Source organism: Aethalodelphis obliquidens, unplaced genomic scaffold, assembly GCF_003676395.1.
Source record: "Aethalodelphis obliquidens isolate GAN/ISIS:26980383/991018 unplaced genomic scaffold, ASM367639v1 scaffold10, whole genome shotgun sequence".
NCBI lineage: Eukaryota > Metazoa > Chordata > Mammalia > Artiodactyla > Delphinidae > Aethalodelphis > Aethalodelphis obliquidens.
This window is the reverse complement of record NW_020837954.1, coordinates 24,977,400-24,997,284: the sequence shown is the minus strand read 5'-3', so window position 1 is coordinate 24,997,284 and position 19,885 is coordinate 24,977,400. Positions and strand designations below refer to the sequence as shown.

The window sequence follows — 19,885 nt, the reverse complement described above, 5'->3', positions numbered from 1 at the left end:
TGGTACATTAAATGTTGTCCCAGAGGTCTCTGAGACTGTCCTCAGTTCTTTTCATTCTTTTTCTTTATTCTGCTCTGCAGTAGTTATTTCCACTATTTTATCTTCCAGGTCACTTATCCATTCTTCTGCCTCAGTTATTCTGCTATTGATCCCTTCTAGAGTTTTTTTTTTTTTTTCTTTGCAGTACACGGGCCTCTCACTGTTGTGGCCTCTCTCGTTGCGGAGCACAGGCTCCGGACGCACAGGCCCAGTGGCCATGGCTCACGGGCCCAGCCGCTCCGTGGCATGTGGGATCCTCCTGGACCGGGGCACGAACCCGTGTCCCCTGCATCGGCAGGCGGACTCTCAACCACTGTGCCCCCAGGGAAGCAGAGTATTTTTAATTCATTTATTGTGTTGTTCATCATTGCTTGTTGCCTCTTTAGTTCTTCTAGGTCCTTTTAAAATGTTTCTTGCATTTTCCCTATTCTATTTCCAAGATTTTGGATCATCTTTACTATCATTATTCTGAATTCTTTTTCAGGTAGACTGCCTATTTCCTCTTCATTTGTTAGGTCTGGTGGGTTTTTATCTAGCTCCTTCATCTGCTGTGTGTTTTTCTGTCTTCTCATTTTGCTTATCTTACTGTGTTTGGGCTCTCCTTTTTGCAGGCTGCAGGTTCGTAGTTCCCGTTGTTTTTGGTGTCTGCCCTAGTGGCTAAAGTTGGTTCAGTGGGTTGTGTAGGCTTCCTGGTGGAGGGGACTAATGCCTGTGTTCTGGTGGATTAGGCTGGATCTTGTCTTTCTGGTGGGCAGTTCCACATCTGGTGGTGTGTTTTGGGGTGTCTGTGGCCTTATTATGATTTTAGGTAGCCTCTCTGCTAATGGGTGGGGTTGTGTTCCTGTCTTGCTAGTTGTTTGGCATAGGGTGTCCAGCACTGTAGCTTGCTGGTCGTTGAGTGAAGCTGGGTGTTGGTGTTGAGATGGAGATCTCTGGGAGATTTTTGCTGTTTGGTATTACGTGGTACTGGGAGGTCTCTTGTGGACCAGTGTCCTGAAGTTGGCTCTCCCACCTCAGAGTCACAGCACTGACTCCTGGCTGGAGCACCAAGAGCCTTTCATCCACACGGCTCAGAATAAAAGGGAGAAAAAGTAGAAAGAAAGAAAGAGAGAAAGGAAGAGTATAAAAGAAAATAAAATAAAGTAAGGTAAAATAAAATAAAGTTATTAAAATAAAAAAATAATTTTTAAGAAAAAAAAATTTTTTTAAGTAAAAAAAAAAAACCGACGGATAGAACCCTAGGACAAATGGTGAAAGCAAAGCTATACAGACAAAATCTCACACAGAAGCATACACATACACACTCACAAAAAGAGGAAAAGGGTAAAAAATCATAAATCTTGCTCTCAAAGCCCACCTCCTCTATTTGGGATGATTCATTGTCTATTCAGGTATTCCACAGATGCAGGGTACATCAAGTTCATTGTGGAGCTTTAATCCACTGCTCCTGAGGGTGCTGGGAGAGATTTCCCTTTCTCTTCTTTGTTCACACAGCTTCCAGGGCTCAGCTTTGGATTTGGCCCCGCCTCTGCATGTAGGTCGCCGGAGGACGTCTGTTCTTCGCTCAGACAGGATGGGGTTAAAGCAGTAGCTGATTCGGGGTCTCTGGCTCACTGAGGCCGGGGGGAGGGGGGGCACGGAGTGCGCGGAGAGCCTGTGGCGGCAGAGGCCGGCGTGACGTTGCACCAGCCAGAGGCGCGCCGTGCGTTCTCCCGGGGAAGTTGTCCCTGCATCACGGGACCCTCGCCGTGGTGGGCTGCACAGGCTCCCGGGAAGGGAGGTTTGGATAGTGACCTGTGTTTGCACACAGGCTTCTTGGTGCCAGCAGCAGTGGGGTATATTCTTTTGATAAATATTGCTAAAACTTTCCCCAAAAGTTGTAGCAGTTTGCACTCTAACCAGCCATATGTGAGAAGATCCATTTCCCTGTACCCTGGGCAGCACTGGATGTACCAAGTTTGGAATGTTTGCCTATATGTTAGGAAAAAACGTCACATCAAGCTGTTGCTCTGATTTGCCTTTCTCTTACTACTAGTGAGATTAAGTATCTTTTCATGTCTCTCGATGGTTTATATTTCCTTTTCTGTGTGTGTTACCTATTTATAGCTTTTGCCCGTTTTTTCCACTAGGTTGTCTTTTTCCGCATAGTACATAAAACTTCTTTGTAATATTAGAGCTGTCTTAGAGCTATCATTCTCTATTTGTCATAACTTTAACAAATATTTCCCTGCCAATTATTTGTCTTTTGACATGGTTTATAGTGCACTTGTTTTTTTTTTTTTTTTCTCTTGCAAACCAACGTTATTTTATTTTTTTATTATGGTAAAATATACATATCATAAAACTTGCTGTTTTAACCACTTTTAAATGTACATTTCAGTGGCATTAAGTGGATTCACATTGGTATAGAACCATCAGTTCAACCATCTTCAGAACTTTTGTCATCTTCCCAACATTATTTTATTTTTATGTAGCTAAACTTACCTATCTTTTTTTTTTTCTTCTGGAACTCTTGTGTTGTTTTTAGGATGCTTTCTTCCCAAGCTATGGTCCTACAAAGTTCTCCTAAATTTTTTCTACTATTTATATTATTTTATATTAAAACGTTTAATATATTTATGTTAAATGTTTATAAATGTTTTAATATATGTAAAATTTATTCCTGTATATAGGGTGATGAGATATGGTTCTAATTTTCCTGATGAGTAGCCAGTTTTCCCAGAATCATCATTATTATTATTATTATTATTTACGGTACGCGGGCCTCTCACCGTTGTGGCCTCTCCCGCTGCAGAGCAGAGGCTCCGGACGCGCAGGCTCAGCGGCCATGGCGGCTCACGGGCCCAGCCGCTCCGCGGCATGTGGGGTCCTCCCGGACCGGGGCACGAACCCGTGTCCCCTGCATCGGCAGGCGGACTGTCAACCACTATGCCACCAGGGAAGCCCCCAGAATCATTATTAAATAGAACACATTTTTCAACTATATTGAAGTAGTACCGGTGTCATATGTTAATTTCCCTTACGTATCTGGATCTAATTCTAGACTCGGTACTGCTTCTGTTTGTTCATTTCTGTGTCTGTAGTCTTCTGGGCTGTTGATGATGATGATGATGATGATGACAATTACAGGTGCTTTATTGAAAATTTAACCATTTGGTAAAGCAAGTTGACCCAATTTTCTCCTTGATGATTTTACAACAGTTATAGTTCTATATGAACATAAAAGCCATTTTATCTAGTTAAAAAGATCCTTTTTGTATTCTGATTGGAATTGCATTACATCCACATATTTTTCAGAAGAACTGACATGTTTATGATATGAATTCTTCACTGGTATCATTTTATCAGGACCATACTTGTACTTCCAAAGTCCTAAGTCCTTAAATGAGGTAAGGGTAAAATTGAGAGCTTTCTTTCTGAATCAAAACTGGAATTGGGTACTGCTGCTATTAACTCTTACACTGAGTTGCATGATTTAGTTGAGAGCATTCATCCGGGTGAGAAGGAAGAACAAGAGGAAATATGAAGAACCTTGATTCTTTCTTAGTTTAGACAAGCTCTAAACCTGGCTGGGTCTCAGTTTCTTGAGAGTGTTATAATATGCTGATCTGGGATCCTTGGGAAGTACCCAGGATTAATTATTATAAAGGAGGGGGACATCACTTTTCTCCATTCTGGGTGAGTGTTAACTGATAAAAGATTCTTGCAAAGGGATCTTTGACCAAGAGTTGAGTTCAAAAATTGTAAAGGCTTGTGAAAAACATTTTACCAAGACAGCTCTCAACTTTCTAAACTTTAATCCCTGTTCTTTTTTTATTTACCACAAATTTGTGGGAAAAGAAGAATGTTTTTGAAAGGAAAACAAGATATGATCCTTGAGAAAATGGTCTGTTTTCCTCTAAAGCACAGTTCAGGATAAATATCCCCCCATGCTCTGCACAAAGAACAGAGACCAGAGAATCCTTAGCACTTGAGGGATAGGGGAGACCACAGACGTAATGGTCTGTACACTGGTCAATCCAGTAACGTGTGAACGCTGAGGCGTCCCTAGGGTAGAGGCCCCAAACCCAGTACCTACAGGGGCCAGGCAGGTGTGGGAGAAATGATTCACTCTCACAAACAAATATATTTTTTCTTATTTGTCTTAAAATATGCAGTTATTTCTATTGCTTGTATATTTTCCCACTTTTGATAGAGATATGGGCACATTAAATATGTCACTTTTAACTTTAAGAAAATTAATACCGGAAGAGTGATGATAAAGGGCAACTTTCACTTAGCCTTAAGTGTCAGGGAGTGGTAGGGCGTGTTGGGTACTGTGATGAACTCACGTACCCAGCCTTATCCACCGTGGACAGCTGCTTCTCAGTCCCAACCCGCTGACGCCACAGACTGCAGGCCCAGGATTGCTGGATTGCCAGCGTTTTCAAGAGGATCTTGGTAACCAGGGTTTTAAAGTAACATTTCCCGATCTGAAGTGTTGGCAGCTGGGTCAAAAATCCTTCAAAATGCTAAGGCCAAACGTTTGACCTTAGAGGATGTAGAAGCCTGAGCTTATCACAACGGATAGGTGGGCAGTGAGGACAAAGGGCCGGTGCCAGGGTGGAGGCGCTGCCCAAGAAGCATGTGTAGCCCTCTCAGCTCTGTGGCGGAAACCAAGCGGGGCTCAGGTTAAATTCGGTGGGTGAAAATAGCATTCTTTTTTTAATGTCAGAGAAAGTGCTTCGCTTCGCAGTGTAATAGGAAACATCCATATTCAAAAAGCAGAGAAAATAAAAAGGAGACCAAAATAAAATAGGAGCAGCAAAGGCAGAAACTTTATATAAGAGACACTAAATCTGAGTCTGAGGCGGCCCAGGCTTCTAGATATAGAATAACTGGAGGATGGTGAGTGGCCTGGGAAGAGGCACTGACATCCTCCAGATTGAGCCAGCACAACTCAGAGTGCTGAGGAATAGGACCAGGCCTGAGGCTTTGGTTTCACATACTCATAAACAGGAAGGAATTAGAATTAAAAGAGCCCTGAACTCCATCTTTGTAGTACATATGGTAGTTTAGTCTGTTCTAGTAAGACTCCTATGTATAATAAGCATGTTGAGTAAGCCTGTGGACAGTCCGTCCATCACGTTGCTTGGTTCTTCTCATCTAATTCCTCCCAATGCCCCTAAAGGAACCCATTCAAGGTTGAAGAAGAAACATCCAAACCTTCGTCAATGCAAACATTCACAATATCGGAGCCTTGATCAAGACCTCCAGGCTACCAATTGCTGACTGGATTCAGGACCAGAGGTGTCCCTCTGAGCTCTGCCCCTGAGGTCAGGGGAGTCAACAGAGAAGAGTACGGTTTGGGGATGCTAAATCTGCCACATCTGGCTCCTGATCTCACCACTGCACTGACGCTGCTTCTGGTGAGGTCACACGAACCCCTTTAGGACGCCCCCCGGGTGCCTCTCAGGCTTCTTCCCACTTGACTCTTCAGCAGCAGCATCACCGTGGACCACTTCCTCCTTCCACGATATCTCTGTAGTGTCATGTTCTGCTGTCTTCTCTCTTATCTTGGGGGACCTTCTTCCCTTTCCCCTCCTCTGCTTCCTCCTCATCTACCACATACCTGGGTGCTGGGGTTCCTTGGCCTCTTCCTTCTCACTCTTCTGGGCAATCACTTCTAGCCATGGCTTTGCTTACACTCATGCTGACTCCCCGGCTTTTACCTTCAACTCAAACCCCAGCTGACCTGATGACTGTATTGGTACCTCGGAGTCCCTGTCAACCCAACGTGCCAGAACAGTAGTTCCTTCCCCCCAAAACCTGCTCCTCCTCTCAGTCATGGCACCACCATCCACCCCCATTATACAAACCTTTGGTCATTCTTGATACCCTCTCCTGCATCCCTCACCTCCAGGCCATCACCACATCCGGACTATTCTAATCATAAAATCTATCTCCAAACAGTGCCTTTCTTGCCATCTCCCCTGCCTCAGCGCTGGTCCAAGCTCTCAGCTATCAACAGGTTCTTCACTGGTCCCCTCTCACCATATTGCCTCCTCTGAGCCGTTCTGTATCCTGCCACCATAGTGAGCTTTTAAAAACCCAAATGGTAAATTACCACATCTTGATAAAATTCCTTCCGGTAGCTTCCCATTGCACTTAGGATGAAACGTAAATTTCTTAGTATGTCCTGCAAGGCCCCACAGGACCTGCCTTCTGCCTGTCTCACTGGCATCAGTTCCATGTGCTTGACACTCAAACCACACCATCCTGCAGTTCCTTAAGTGGCGTAAGTTCCCTCCTGGGTCAGAGCCAGTCCTCTGCCTGGAAAGCCACCATCTCTCTACCACCACCCCTTCTCTTGGTCTGGTCAGACCTTTCTCACCCTCCAGGACTCAGTTCAAAGTCACTTCCTAAGGACAGTTTCTCTAAGGCAGCCTAGTCTTTTATATATGGAAGGCTCTTCATGGCATTTCTTTGCTTAATGTCCGAGTCCTCCGTCCCATTCACCAGTGTGTCCCTAGTGCCTTGAATAGTGCCAGAGGCTGAGCAGACACTCTCAGATCTTTGTTATAATATAACAAAGAACACGGCCAAGACAGGGACTGGCTCCCAGATATCTGCTGCTCTGGAATGTTTTCAGGTCACCCAGAAGCCTGGCTACCTACAGAGAGTTAATAATTTATTTTAAAATATTTATAATTTAACGTTTGTAAGTCCTAATTAGAATTTAGTCTTAGCAATTGATTTTTCTAAATGAAGAATTTTCTGGAAATCAGTTGAGAAATAAGTTATTGGCTATTTGCAGCTACGTAAAGGTTGTCTCATGGCAGGGGATAGGAGAGACAAGTGGTTTAAGTGTCACGTGACATCTTCCTATGTTGCCAGAGGCATTGGAAGCCCTCGCATTTGACGATAAACGTCACAAGCCTTCAATGTCTATATGCGCCTCAGTGGTATGGTGAAAAGTACTCTCACACTCCTGGCAGAGGTGTAAGTATGTTTGATCCTTTTGGAAAGCAGTTCGGCCATATCTGTTTAGAGCTTTATGTTGTACTCCTGGGACTCTAAATGGTGCCCAACTAACTTCTTAAATGGCCACCTTCCCCAAGGAGATCTTCCCTGGGCCACTCACTACCCTCGAGCCAGGTACCCTCTCCTGGGGGCTTTTTGTAACACTCATCACGTCTGTAATTACTTGTTCCACATCTGTCTCCTCTCCTAGGTTCTAAGCTCCTTGAGAGTATGGTCAAGTACTTGCTATGTCTCTATATCCTTAGGACTAGCAGAGTGCCTTAAGCACATTAAGATAGATAAATACTTGTTGAATAAAATGAATTGAGAAAGCCTAAATAGAAATAGATTGAACCCCCAATAACAATATTAACAGTTAAGCTTCCTGGAGAGAACAATGTGGCCTGACACTGTTTCGTGTGCTTTGTGTTATGAAGCTGTCACAGTAGCCCTTGAGCTTCCTGCTCTCACAGATGGAAAACTGAGGCCTAGAGACATTAAATTAAATAATTCAAAGTTAAGGTCAGCTGGTTAGTAGCTTGTTCATCAAAACCTTATTTACAATACACAAAAATTGGAGAGACTCTCTCTGTTATTTGAATAGAATATGCAGCAATTATTAGAATCTAGGTTTTCAAAAGGTGTGCAGTAGCAGGAAGATGGGTGTAATATAATATTTACAGTCCCACCCGGTTCAATGGATCCTGCTGTGACAATGCTCTTTTCCTGCTACATGGTCCCCATGCTTGGGTTGCAGAGTTATAGCTCTTTTAGTTCATACCAGGGTGTCGGGTGGGGCAGAGGCGGGCCAGACGTAGAAAGTGACATCTGGAGGATGAGAGTGTTTCAGAGAGAGAACTGGGTGAACAGGTCTTGAAGCGAGAGGGAGTGTGAGCCTTTGAAGAAGTGAGAGAAATTCAGTGTGTCTAGGGTTTAAGAGATGGGCCTGCAGAAGTAAGCAGAGGTCAAACTGAGAGGATATTTGGGTTTTATCCTGAGGCAGCAGTGCCCCTGGTGATCACTGCAGGTATGGATGGGACAAGTTGGAGGTGCCAGTCTTGGCATCTGAGACGGTCCAGGTATTTGTTTTGGTAGAATTGATACATTTGTACTTTTGCTAAAAAAGTTGGCTGAAGATGTGAGGACTACATATGGAACATGGAAAATGAAAAGAATCTAAGATTTGAGGTCTGGGCCTTCGGACAGTTATTTTTCAGAGGCTGTAAGAAAATCTCTGCTTTCCGCTAATTGTCATAAAGCTGCTATTTACCCCCTTTAAACTTGGTCGTTTGCTTTCTGTTTGAGACATCTGAGCCAACGCAATTCTTTGGTTTAAAACAGCAGGCAGGGGGCTTCCCTGGTGGCGCAGTGGTTGAGAGTCCGCCTGCCGATGCAGGGGACACGGGTTCGTGTCCCGGTCCGGGAAGATCCCACATGCCGCGGAGCGGCTGGGCCCGTGAGCCATGGCCGTTGAGCCTGTGCTCCGCGGCGGGAAGGGCCACAACAGTGAGAGGCCCGTGTACCGCAAAACCAAAAAAAAAAAAAAAACCAAAAAAAAAAAACAGCAGGCAGTTCTGTCCTCCTATATCTGGAAAGTGTTAGTTCAGGCTAAAAGTTTCCAGCTATGGGAACGTAAATCTGGGGCTTTAGAGCTTGGAGTGCCTTCTGTTCTAAGGCCCAAACGTGGCTAATGGGCTTTAGAGTGTCTTGGCTGTTGTATATTTGTTTCATCAAGTGTAATCGCTGGAGCAGGAATTTCACATCTTGAAGATAGAGGGGTTTTACAAAGAAAATGAGAAAATAATTGTCTTCTTTAGTATTTCTCTTGCTGACTGTTTCTCTTCTCACTATCTATACAAATGTGCTGGAGTGTGCAGTTCAAGAACTTCAGTTTCTCTCCTGTCTTTTATCATTTATGAAATATCTGTCTACCTATGATTAATACCTCTGTCTACATATCAAATCACCTGGAGAATTTGGGGAAAAAAACCAGATGGCTGGGCCCCTGTCCAAGACCAATTCAGGATCTCTGGGGGTGGTGCCGGGGCATCTGCAGTTTTCAAAAGTTCCCCTGATGATTCTACTACAGGGTTATTATCTAGTGCTGCATGAACAAACCTCCTCAAAACTTAGTAGCTTAGGCTTCCCTGGTGGCACAGTACTTGAGAGTCCGCCTGCCGATCCAGGGGACGCAGGTTCGTGCCCCGGTCCGGGAAGATCCCACATGCCACGGAGTGGCTGGGCCCGTGAGCCATGGCCGCTGAGCCTGCGCGTCCGGAGCCTGTGCTCCGCAACGGGAGAGGCCACAACGGTGAGAGGCCTGCGTACCGAAAAAAAAAAAAAAAACTTAGTAGCTTAAAAAAGCATGATTTCTTACTTCTCACAGTTGTGCTTTGGCTGAGTGCTCCTTCAGGGGTCCTGCGTGGGCTCGCCCACGTAGCCAAATTAGATGAGGGCTGGCAGGGAATGAGCGCAGCTGGAACACCTGCGCCCTGCTCTCCTCGTGGTATTTCATCCTGGGCTGGATCTGGAGGGTGGATCTCATGATTGCTTTGACCACTAGAATGAGGCAGAAGTTATATCACCTGATTCCTGAGACTAGGCCTTAAGAAGCCTTTCGGCTTCCTCTCTTGCTCTCTTAGGTCACTGCCCGGAGGCCTTCAAGCCCTAAAGAAAGTTAACCATTTTTGCTCTCTTCACAGTAGTTTGCTTAGTTGTAGTGTTTCCAGTAGGATCACAGACAGGAGGGGCCAGAAAGCTAAGTGCAAGATTTATCTCTGTCAACACCGACATTCATTCCTGCCTGTGTTTTCTAGATACACTCCTTCAGGCATATCAGATTGGAGAGTCTTCCTCATTTTTCTCTTTTAAAAGGTTTCATCAGCCTAGGAAACCTGATTTACTCATTCATTCACAAATAATGATCGAACGCCTATTATGTGCAAGGCCCCATGCTGGGAATACAACATCATTCTGCATAAACAAGAGAACACAGACCCTGATGTTTGTCATGGTTCTTATATTCTATAGAATGTATCCATTATATCTGTTGGCAGCAGAGGACATTAAACAATCAATTGAACAATTAGTAGGTTTGAAGGATTCCAAAGGATTCATACTTCAGGGGGGCCACGAGGGACACTGAACCAGTCTAGGGAGATCAGGGAGATCTCTGTAGGAGGGGACATTTTCATTCTTTTTTCCCAGCCTTCTCATATCTCTCCTTACCTTCACTAACCACCAGGATCATGATCATTTTTCACTTACAGGCTGCTAACGAACAGCTCATCAAGTGAAGAAAGATAGTGCTATCGACAGCCTCCGTCAATCCAAGACAAGAATTTTTCTAAAGGACAAATAGCTTTCTTCTGTTGGGCCAAAATTAGAGAAAACTTTCACACTTCCACTTTAGCACCTTGCTTCTTGTGTTTTCAGCAACTCAAGCATCCCAACCTCGTCAACCTTATCGAAGTCTTCAGGAGGAAGCGGAAGCTTCACCTGGTGTTTGAATACTGTGACCACACGGTGCTCCACGAGCTGGACAAACACCAAAGAGGGTGAGTGACCTGTCGTTTACAAACAAAACACAGCAAAACACACTAGGGTTTGCGAGGGAAAATGAGTTATGACCCTTTTTCACGGTAGGCAAAGGCAGCCAGTGTTTGGCCAGCATACTCTGCTGCTGAGGGGTTACCAGAAATGTTGAGAAAGAAATCATAACTCATCATTTTCATGAAGAAAGCAGCAACTACATTATTCGGTTGAACTTGATTTCTTGGTATATTATCTCTGCATAAATGCTATGTCAGTCTCTAGGAAAGAAAAGGAGGGATATTAGTTATTCTGTGCCTGCCTAGGGAAGCATAAGGACTTGGAGGTTGAAAGGTAGAGTTCAAAAACAATGGCTAATAGGAAGTTTAAGGCTAAAACAAACGTGGTGTTTTATCTGAAGCAACCCAGGTATCTGGTCTGCTCTATTGGTCAGAACGTTTTGGTTACAAATGACAAAAAACCCAACTGAAGCCGGGTGTAGGTGAAAAAGGAAGTGGTGGTGGCTGTGATTGGAGAGGTGACTCCGGAGGTCCCGCTGATCTTATAACACATTTCTAGCACAGGCAACACCTTTGTGTGCAGCAGCAGAAGGCTCGGTGAGCAGACAGAGCCTTTGTTTGAAAAAAAAAAAGGCAGGGGGTGGGGGTGAGATCCCTTCCTCCGAAGGTCGCTCCTTGCCAGGGTGAGCAGAAAGCAGGCTGGATTTTGGCTCCCACCCACTCCTCAGCTGGGTGTCTTTAAGGCAGAGCGCCTTAGGTGGGGCCGTTCTCTCTCTCTGTCTCTCTCTCCCCCGCACCAACGACTCCCAACTCTTCCTCTCTGTGTTGGCTTCATTCTGCCTTGGAGTTGAGTCTCCTTTACAGGGTTGATTTTGGAGGGTATGTGTGTGTGCTGTGAGATGGAAGCAGTTAGGAAGGGAAAAGTGTGAACTAGAAAGCATTGCCACAGGCTTTTATCAACCTGTGTAGCCATTCTAGAAGAAAGGAAGTTCTAGAAGAAGGTAGCATCTGCATACAAAGTCCAGTAGAAGACTGATTGGCTCAGCTCAGGTGATGCAACTACCCCTGGAACCAGTCACTGTGCCAGAGGGAGAGGGTAGAATGATTACAAGGTCCTAGAAGATATGATTCCAAGTGGGTCAATCAAAGAAGACTTCATGGAGGAGGCGACCTTTGACTTGCAAGGTGAGGAGACTCCAGAGAAGTCGAACAGGGAAGGATATCTCCTCTTCTCTGTCTTTTGCTGTGTTCCTGGGAGCCCAACTTTGGCTGAAGACGCTATGTAGAGTGCACTGGAGATCAGAATGATGGAACGGCACCCCATCCTGGCTCACATTCGCACTCCAGTGGCTGGAGGCTGAGGCTCTTTCAACAAGGCTTTCAAGCCTTGGCCAAGCGCTTGCTCTGCCATGTGGTGGTGGTTATGTATGATCTGCCATGACCTCCGGGCAGATAGGATGAAAGTGGTTCACGGTTCATTAGTGACCATGGCACAGGCTTTTCTTGTTAATTTACACAGCCAGAGAGAGCCAAGAGAACAGACACCTCCCTCCTTTCAGCAAGTCATTGATACAGAGAAATTATGTGTTCAAGGGAGAAAACATTGACTATGTTGATATTTGCTCTTTTGACAGCTTTCTAGTGACACTTCAATTAAACCTACTAGTATAAGTTACTCGTGCTACGTGGAACTAGGGGGTTGTTGCAGGGAGTTTGATTAATTATGTTAGATTGAGTCACTTAGAAACACTGATTAGTGGGGGGTTGCAAGCAATTGGGAGTCAGTTCTTTTTTAGCATATAGTTTAAGCAGAAGAATAAAAAGACAGGATGAGGAGTGATTAGAGGCTTGGAAGCAGATTTTTTTAACTCCACTGGCTAAAATCTGTTATATATGTTCCAGAAAATGCTTTAATATAGAGGTGGGTTAGAGAAGGGAAAGACTGGTAGACACGTGTGTGGTTAAGTACAAGCAGCTTCATTTCCAAATGACACTGTGCCGTGGTTTGTCAAATATAAGATTGATTTAAGGAACACTAATAACTGAGCAAGTTTGAAAAGTAAGATTTATTCTAAGTCAGATCATATGCATTTACTTTGAAGTTTAAGGATGTGTGTGTGTGTGTGTGTGTGTGTGTGTGTGTGTGTGTATGTGTTTTAAAAATAAAAGTTACTTTCCATTATCCTATTTGGATTCTCCGATCCTTTAAATGCTATTTCAGAATTTTGCTTGTCATCATTAAGGAGTAAATGTCATTAACTCTGTCAACCAACGATTTTGAAATTCATAGGAAAACTTTATGTTTCAATGTAGAGATCTACAAAATAAAGCTATACTATAAAATAAAACTTTGTGAGTGTATTCCCAGTAAAAGTGGGTCAGCATCACCTGTGTGACCTTTAGCAAGTTGCTTACAGGTGTCCTGACCTCTAAAAATGAGAGTTTAGTACCAGGTAAAATTTAAGAGAACTTCCAGCTCTACAGTGTTATGAGTTGATGATCTAATACCTAGAGCTCAGAAGACTGCAGTTCCCTTTTAGTTTCATATGTGATCTGTTAGACAATATCAACAGAAGATAATGTGCTAATGCTGACGTTTTTCCTGCCTGATGGCAGGTTGGTCCTCCTTAGGTTTGTACATTTACCCCAAGAATGTCCTGTGATCACTATATTTCCAGGTACAAATTTCTAAAATATAAAGTGGATCATGCCACTCCCCTACATAAGTCATTTAATAGCTCCTCAAAGCTTACTGGTGTGGTAAAAACCCCTAGCATGGGATACAAGATCTCACTCACTCTGCAAGAAACACCCCATTTCCCACCAGTTTTCAATCCCATGGAATCATTTGCATCCTAGGCTTTAGAACACCTGGGTTGCCCTACCTTCCGTTCTCTGCCTGGCAAACTCCTGCTTGCCCTTGGATACAGCTCAAAGATGACCTCCTTATGATATCTACCTTAGGAGACTCGGGAGTTCCTTCCTGTGGTATCCATTACATCTTCTGGAATTATTTATGTTTGCCCAGTAAACTATAAAATCTTCAAGGGCAAGAGCTGTGCCTTCCTCATCTGTGTATCCCCAGTAATTTTTAGCTTAATTCTTGGCACTTGGTATATTCTCAATACTTGCTGTGGAGTGAGTGAGTCAGCAAACTGATAAATTGATCCTTAAAGATGATTTTAAAGAAGAGTAATCATAACAATGTTTTATTTTTCATTTACAAAGAGTTACTTTGATTAAAAATTTCTAAAACCTAATATTGTCCAAGGAAATTATTAGTACACTGCTAGAGCAACCTGTCCAGAGGGCAGTTTGGCAGTGGGTCTACTTCTGTTAATTTACCACAAGAAAATAATTGAGTATGTGTGTAAATATTTAGTTTAAAAAGTGTCTACTGTTAAAGTATTGTTTATAATAAAAAAATTGGAAACAACTGAAATGTCCCATGATAGAGGATTGGTTAAGTAAATTATAGTATGTCTTTAAAATGGAATACAGTGGAGCTGCTAAGAATCATGCTTATAAGATAAAACAAACATTGACATAGAGAAATGTTCATGAGTGTTTGCAAAATGAAGAAAAAATGCTATAATAAAAAAACATATTTCACTTTCATAGAATTTATATATAGGTAGAAAATAAGAAAAGTAATTAATATACATGTTTTAATAGAGATTATCTCTGAATGATGATTGTATAGATATTTTCCACTTTGTTTTTTTATATTTTCTCCATGTTCCATTTATTACTTTGGCAATGTTTTAATTATTAAAAATAATTCCTGCTAAATCAGACTCAAAGACTTATCTCTACTTTGAATCTGAAATGCATACTAATTTATCTCCTTGTAAGATGTTGGTAACTTCTTGAACTCCTTTGGAAGGCTTTTGGAGAAGATTCACATTCATGCTGCTACTAACAAGCAAGTTTATGCCAGAATATATCCTGTCATAGTGGCATAAATACGTGTCCATTATAATTCCCAGTGCTGTGTTCATGTTGCTTATATTTGCTCTCAAACAAGCATATTCCTTATCTTCTGTAGGACTGAATAGGCCTTGTACTTATTATTCTATTAACTATTGGTCTCTCCTCTGTCAGAGTTTCATAAACAACTGGTTTAGGTGTTCTCTCCTCATTTTTCTGTCCCTGTGTAAGTGCAGCCAGACACTTCACCCATTTTTTTCCTGTGCATATTCCATTACCACCAGATCCTCCTCTGCCTCTCATATAGTTTGTTCAAAGAACATCTGGTGGGTAAAGGGCATTACTACAAGTTTTCAGTTTCTGACAATGGAATTCCAGAACTTTTCTAAAACTCTCTTTTTTAAAGTGATGCATTGTTTGTTGTAAAAATGTCAAGCAACACAGAAACATATAGAAATAAAGTTTGAGAAATGGTTTCCTAATTATTTTTCTATGCATATATGTATTTAAAGAGATTGAACTCTACATACTGTTCATTTTGTAAGTGTGTTTGGGAGCTGTCTCCCTATTCATACCTACATCTCTACTTTTATATTTTTTAAATGGTATCGAATTCCATGGTGCAAATATACCATGGTTTCTTTATTCAACCCCCCCATTGATAAATATTTAGATTGTTTCTAGTTTTTCTCTAATAATAAGGCTACAGTAAACATAAATATTTCTATAAGATAAATTTCAAAGAACATATTATTTCTATAGGAGCTTGGCCAGCCCTTTCGTCCCCATCTTTGTTGTAACCTTGTGTAGAAATGAAGCTTGAATGGATGTTGATTGCTTGACTTCTTGTAATGTGACAAATATTAGAGGAGCAGTGGTGGAAAGGACCGTTACTGTATGGAGAACCTGGGAAGAGATCCATGGTCTTTCTTTGTCATCTCTCTCGTCTCTCTTATTTCTGAAGACGTGTTTAAAATGCAGTTTAATCTGTTCACTTTCACACAGCAGTTGTTTAGGTTTCTCTCTGTTCATTTCAATTTTGTTATCAGGACATTAGGGTCATAGTCCATCCGTTCCAAAACTTGGAAGGAGAGACAGAAGTTTGCTTTCTGGGAGTTATTTTGTGAAACCAACACATTATGCATCAGGGCAGAGATATGCAAAGCATCCTTAAAGGGATAGGAGGCTGCCGGGCTGGTTAGATGTGACTGATTACACACATTTTATCTAAGGACGACAGCTTCCTAACTTGGAGATGGGTGCAACTAAACTCTCTCAGCATAAAGGCAATAACCAGTCAACCTGTGTACTTTCTCTCATTCCAACTCTTTGCTCACCAAACACCATTCTCATTAGAACTTGAGTTTCTCTATGGAATTGCCTACAACGAGAGCATAAGCTGGCACTCAGAATTTAAAGATGGATGAATAAATTAGCATTCTGGCTTTATATATCAGGCTAGTAAATTTGTGTAATGTTCGCCTGCCTCTTTGAAATGGATACTGTCTTGGTGTGCTGGCAAAACTAAGTGTCTGTATGTGAAAACCTGAAGACCATTGTAAAAGGAGCCAGGCTGCTGGCCGCCCTACCAGACGAAGCAGCACATTCTCCGTGTTGCTGTGATGAAATGACTTTTCCCCCCAATTCTGTTCTTCACTTAATATTTTCTCATATGCATTTCTCTCCGCCACGCCCCACCCTCCTGCCTGCCTCTCCTCTGGGCAGGCATGTGGGATCTTAGTTCCCAAACCCAGGATCTAGCCTGCGCCCCCTGCAGTGGAAGCACGGAGTCTTAACCACTGGACCGCCAGGGAAACCCCTCATGTGCGTTTCTAAATATGTTGCAGTATAATTTTTAGATCTATTATTAACTATAAGATATTACATCTAGTTACATTACCATCTAACTGTTCCTCCATTGTTGAATATTGAGGCCATTTTCAGTGTCTTGTCTGATAAATGATTCTACTCTCAAAATCTTCCTACAAAAAGAAGATTTTTCTTCTTTTGCACTTTTTCTTTAGAAGTTCTCAAAATGGGATTATCGGCTCATAGGGTTTGTCAAACTGAACCAATTCACCTTATCACCAATGATGTGGATTTATATATATTTTTTCCTTATAGTCATGCTACTTTGGTTTCTATTATTAAAATATTTGATGAATGAATTCCTTCAAACATACAAGGTAGAAATAATAGCAATCCTACACAAACTCTTTCAGAAAATATAGAAGGAAGAAGTACTTTCCAAATCATATTGTGAGACCACTATAACCTGATACCAAAACTAGATGAGGACATTTCAAGGAAAGAAAATGACAGGTGAATATCCCTTATGAACTTAGGTGTAAAAAACCTTAGCAAATTAAATCTAGCAATGTAATGTAATAAAAATAGTGATGTACTGCTATTTCTTGATGTATTAATTTTTAGACATTTTTAGACATTATCTACAGACTCTTCTGATAGATGAGGATTTAGCTCTCTTACACCATTATTTCCTCTGCTTCCCCTTCTCCCCCCAAGTAGTTACATTAAAATTTTATTAATTCAGCATTCACTGTTCCTATTATTATGCCTGTAAATATTACTTATAGCTGAGCATTTTACCATACTTTCTTTTTGTATTTTTTCTGCAAATTATATTTGCCTTGCTTTTAAAATTTGCTTAGTATTCTATTGCTAACTTTTTCCACTCTTTTTAATAGTCTCTCAGCATACTTTTCCACAGGCTAATCAAATCAGGTAATCCATTAGTTCACTTTTTTGCCCCCTTGGTGATATCCTGCCTTTAGACCCCCATTCTCCATCTGTTTGGCTTGCTGTTCTCCAAGCCCGCTGACCAGCTGTCCTCCTGGGACTTCCCTTTGCTGTCATCCTTTGAATCCCCTCTTGGAATTTCTCTATAGTTTGATTCACCACTTCCTGGATCTCCGGTCTTCCTCTTTCTGGGTTTGCTTACTTAGTGTGGCCAAGGATCTCTGTCTCCAATTGGCTAAAATGATGGTACAGTCACACAGAAATCTAGACCACAGATATTTCTAATGATACCCCCTTACTCCTTGGAGGAGTAACATAAAAGGAAGCTTTTATGTTCCTGGGGGTGAAACAAAGTCCCCAAAGCAGGCAGGAGGAGTGCCGTGAGGTCACACTGGTGGAGGACCCAGGAGTGCACTTCTCCTGCACCTCTTCCCACGAGTGGAAGATGGATTCCATTCCACCCTCCCTGGAGGGAGTACCTCTGTCAAGTTGGACCACAGCTCAGTGGGCTCCAGAGGGACAGCTGTAGCTCTCACCTGCTGTCACCATGTCTTGTCTTGTACTTTTATTTTCCCAAAGATACTATAAGCTGCCTGAGGGTGGGATGATGTCTTATTATATTTAGATTGAGCTTCAGTGTCGTTCTAGTTAGGTTTTAGGAGAGAGTGAAATAGATGGGTGTGTTTAATCCACCATCTTAACCCAGAAGTCCTTTAAAGCACTTTTATCAGTTGGCTTCAGTGACACTGTGTTCTCCTGAGTGTCATCTTAGTTCACTTGGTGTTCAACCCCAGTCTCTTGCTGGGTCCCCCTCCTCTTTCTGATCTCTACATGTTGCAGGGCCTCAGGGCTTGACCTTCTCTTCTTTTTTCTGGATTCATTCCTTAGGTGGCTTCATCCACTCCTAGGCCTGTAAATCCCATCATTATGCTTATGCTTCCCAAATTTATCCCTCTGGACCTTCCTTCTGAATTCAGAACTCCTTTCCCAGAGTCTTCCCTTGCATGGCTGAGAAGCATCTCACCCATCCACCCTCCCTTCCCCTCTCCGGCTTCCCCCAAGCATTCTCCACAGTAAAGGGCCCACCATAAACCAGCAACTTAGGCTAATTACTTGGTGTCATTCCTTGGTTTCTCTCTGAATCTCACATCCAATCTCTCAGAAAATCCTGAAGACTCTATTTTTAAAATATAGTCCAAATTGGGCCGCTTCTCATCACCTTAACCACTCCGTCAGATGTTGTCCTAAGCAGAAAAGCTTTCTGGAGCATGTGTATAAGATAGCACCCTTTTCAGCACAGCGCCCTCTGTACATATGTGAGTATCCAGTCCCAGTGAGGCGCCACAGAATAGATTCTATTTTTCTTCCTTTCCATATCTGTAACTCCCTCCACCAACAGTGAAAAACCTGGCTCCTATCATCCCTCAGCTAAAAGGGGTCTTAGAGATAGAATCTGAGGCCCTGGCATTCCAGAGCAGAAACAGAGTAATCAAGAAGTGAAGTGAGGGGCTTCCCTGGTGGTCCAGTGAGTGGGACTCCGTGCTCCCGATGCAGTAGGTCTGGGTTTGATCCCCAGTCGGGGAACTAGATCCCTCATGCATGTGCAACTAAGAGTCTGCATGCCGCAACTAAGAAGTCTGCATGCTGCAACTGAAAGATCACGCATGCCCAGCGAGGATCCTGCTTGCCGAAGCTGAGACCGGCTCAGCCTAAATAAATAAATAATAAAATATATATATTAAAAAAAAGTGGACTGAGTAGCTGACCGAAGACGACACTAGGTAGCTTGAACAGAATTTTTACGTTTGAAAACTGTGTAACAAGGTGCTTAGTGTTAGAGGAGCGCTAGTGATATGCTATTATAATTTACTTTTAAATGCTCTTTTTGCGTAATTTCTTTTTTTTTTTTTTTCCGCGGCACGCGGGCCTCTCACTGCTGTGGTCCCTCCCGCCGCGGAGCACAGGCTCCGGATGTGCAGGCTCAGCGGCCATGGCTCACGGGCCCAGCCGCTCCACGGCATGTGGGATCCTCCCGGACCGGGGCGTGAACCCGTCTCCCCCGCATCAGCAGGCGGACTCTCAACCACTGCGCCACCAGGGAAGCCCCGTAATTTCTTTTGGGAAATGTTCTTAGAGACTAAAATTGCCTGGTACTGAATAACCTTATATTAATACTTAATTCATTACATAATCAACATATATTCTATTTTTTTCTGGGTAAAAAATTGAGGCTGGGGGAAAGCATGTCCCCTGAAATGTCCTCTTCTTAGTTGTATCTTTCTAGGCCTTCTTTCTAGACAGGTGAGATTTTCTGGCATCTGTACCTTAATGTCGCTAGAATAAGGAAGGGAATTTGGAGAAAAGCTACTTCAGCCCAGGAATGTCCCAGCTCTTCTTCATGGAAGTGGCCTCTTCATTTCCTCCACATTGTCCCACTGTTCCAGCTTCCCCTTATCTGCTTGAAAGGATTTCCTGAACATCTGGCTTGTGACAACAGTGGCCTCATAGCCCCTCCCGGAGGCTGGAAGTGACTTTTTTGGGTCACCTTGACACAAGTACTCCAGAGCTTCCTCCCTGGTGTACATATTAGTTCTGGCTGAGGA

The 19,885-nt window shown here is 42.9% G+C and overlaps 1 protein-coding gene across 2 annotated transcripts in view; it reads left to right on the top strand.

Annotated features, from left to right (window-relative positions):
• CDKL1 (cyclin dependent kinase like 1) overlaps window positions 1-19,885 on the top strand; it is a 63,070-nt gene that overhangs the window by 26,255 nt on the left and 16,930 nt on the right. For both annotated transcript variants that reach the window (XM_027111182.1, XM_027111184.1), the window contains exon 3: window positions 10,477-10,598. In XM_027111182.1, the coding sequence (XP_026966983.1) occupies window positions 10,477-10,598 (122 nt within the window). The remainder of the gene's footprint in view (window positions 1-10,476; window positions 10,599-19,885) is intronic.